This window comes from Cicer arietinum, unplaced genomic scaffold (assembly GCF_000331145.2).
Source record: "Cicer arietinum cultivar CDC Frontier isolate Library 1 unplaced genomic scaffold, Cicar.CDCFrontier_v2.0 Ca_scaffold_5232_v2.0, whole genome shotgun sequence".
Taxonomy (NCBI): Eukaryota; Viridiplantae; Streptophyta; class Magnoliopsida; order Fabales; family Fabaceae; genus Cicer; species Cicer arietinum.
The window spans coordinates 1-1,195 of NW_027338879.1; the positions used below are offsets into that span (position 1 = coordinate 1).

The following is a 1,195-nucleotide window of genomic DNA, read 5'->3' on the forward strand; positions in this document are numbered from 1 at the left end:
ACGTCTGATTTTTTTGCCAAACCATCGTCGTTGTCGCCGCTACCCATAAGGGCTACCTTCCATTGGGTATTGTGTGTCATTAGCTTTAGCTCAGTTGGTTGGAGCGCCAAACCCTAATAGTGGAAGATTGACTAGTCCTGGTAACGGTGGAAGAACAATTGGTGCTGTTCGCAGAGGTCCACTTATGGTCAACACTCGCCCATCATCTTCTGCTATTGCCAAGTCTAATCGCAGAACCAAGCCTTTCCTGATGCATAATGATTTGTTTGAGGATAGCCTTAGAGCTGCAGGAATTCAAGGAGTAGAAGCCGACACAAAGTTGTATGTTTCAAACTTGGATCGTGGAGTAACCAATGAAGATATAAGGGAACTTTTCTCTAAGCTTGGAGACTTGAAGCACTATGCTGTTCAATTTGACATTGAGCAATCTTCTCATAATGCAATTGATAAGTTAAATGGTTCTGGTCAGTCTAATGGTTATGGTTCTTTTCAATTTAATAATGTTTATGTGAAAAAACCTATCTGAATGGATGAGTTGAGAAAGGTATTTGGAGAATATGGCACCATTACTAGTGTTGTTTTGATGAGAGATGCAGATGGTAGGTCAAAGTGTTTTGGTTTTGTCAATTTCGAAAATCCAAACAATGCTGCTAATGTTGTGGAGGTATTGAATGGGTGTCCTGATTTTGATTCTAGGAATAGTGGGTGTCTTGATTCTGGGAATAGTGGTCCCGCAGATTGTGGTTTCCTTGGGAAGTAGACTGTGGGATCAGATTTTTGGTAGAGGGAACTCTCTCCAGCCTTTGTTGTGACAGTTGTTGCAGCCCTTATGAGTGGGCTCTTAGCTGACAGATTTGGAAGATTTGCAATTCAATTGATGGGATTCTTCTTGGTGCACGGTTATTCTCTCTTCGATGGTTCCAGATCTACCCTTACTCTCCAATTTTGATCAACGAAAATATGTGTCATTGTTCAAACAGTTGTTATCTCTCCTGTTTTGGACGCATTTTTTTATTTCGTTGATCGATCACGACTTTGTTTCGTAATAGTCGCGTTGCTTCTTCTTCGGTGTTTGTCATGCAATTTAGTTATTATTAATAGATTATAATAGTGGTTTATATTTCTGCCGACGATCATTCTGGTGGTGTCCCTTTTTCCACATATGAATTATATTAGTGATGACTTCTTCCGTTGG

General features: G+C 40.3%; 1 protein-coding gene across 1 annotated transcript; it reads left to right on the top strand.

The window, feature by feature from the left end:
- Positions 1–83: 83 nt before the first annotated feature.
- LOC101492761 (THO complex subunit 4C-like) lies at positions 84–526 on the top strand (the record flags this gene model as incomplete). Its single annotated transcript, XM_004517091.3, has 1 exon — positions 84–526. A coding segment is annotated over one exon (443 nt), but the record flags the coding sequence as incomplete, so codon positions are not given.
- Positions 527–1,195: the final 669 nt, after the last annotated feature.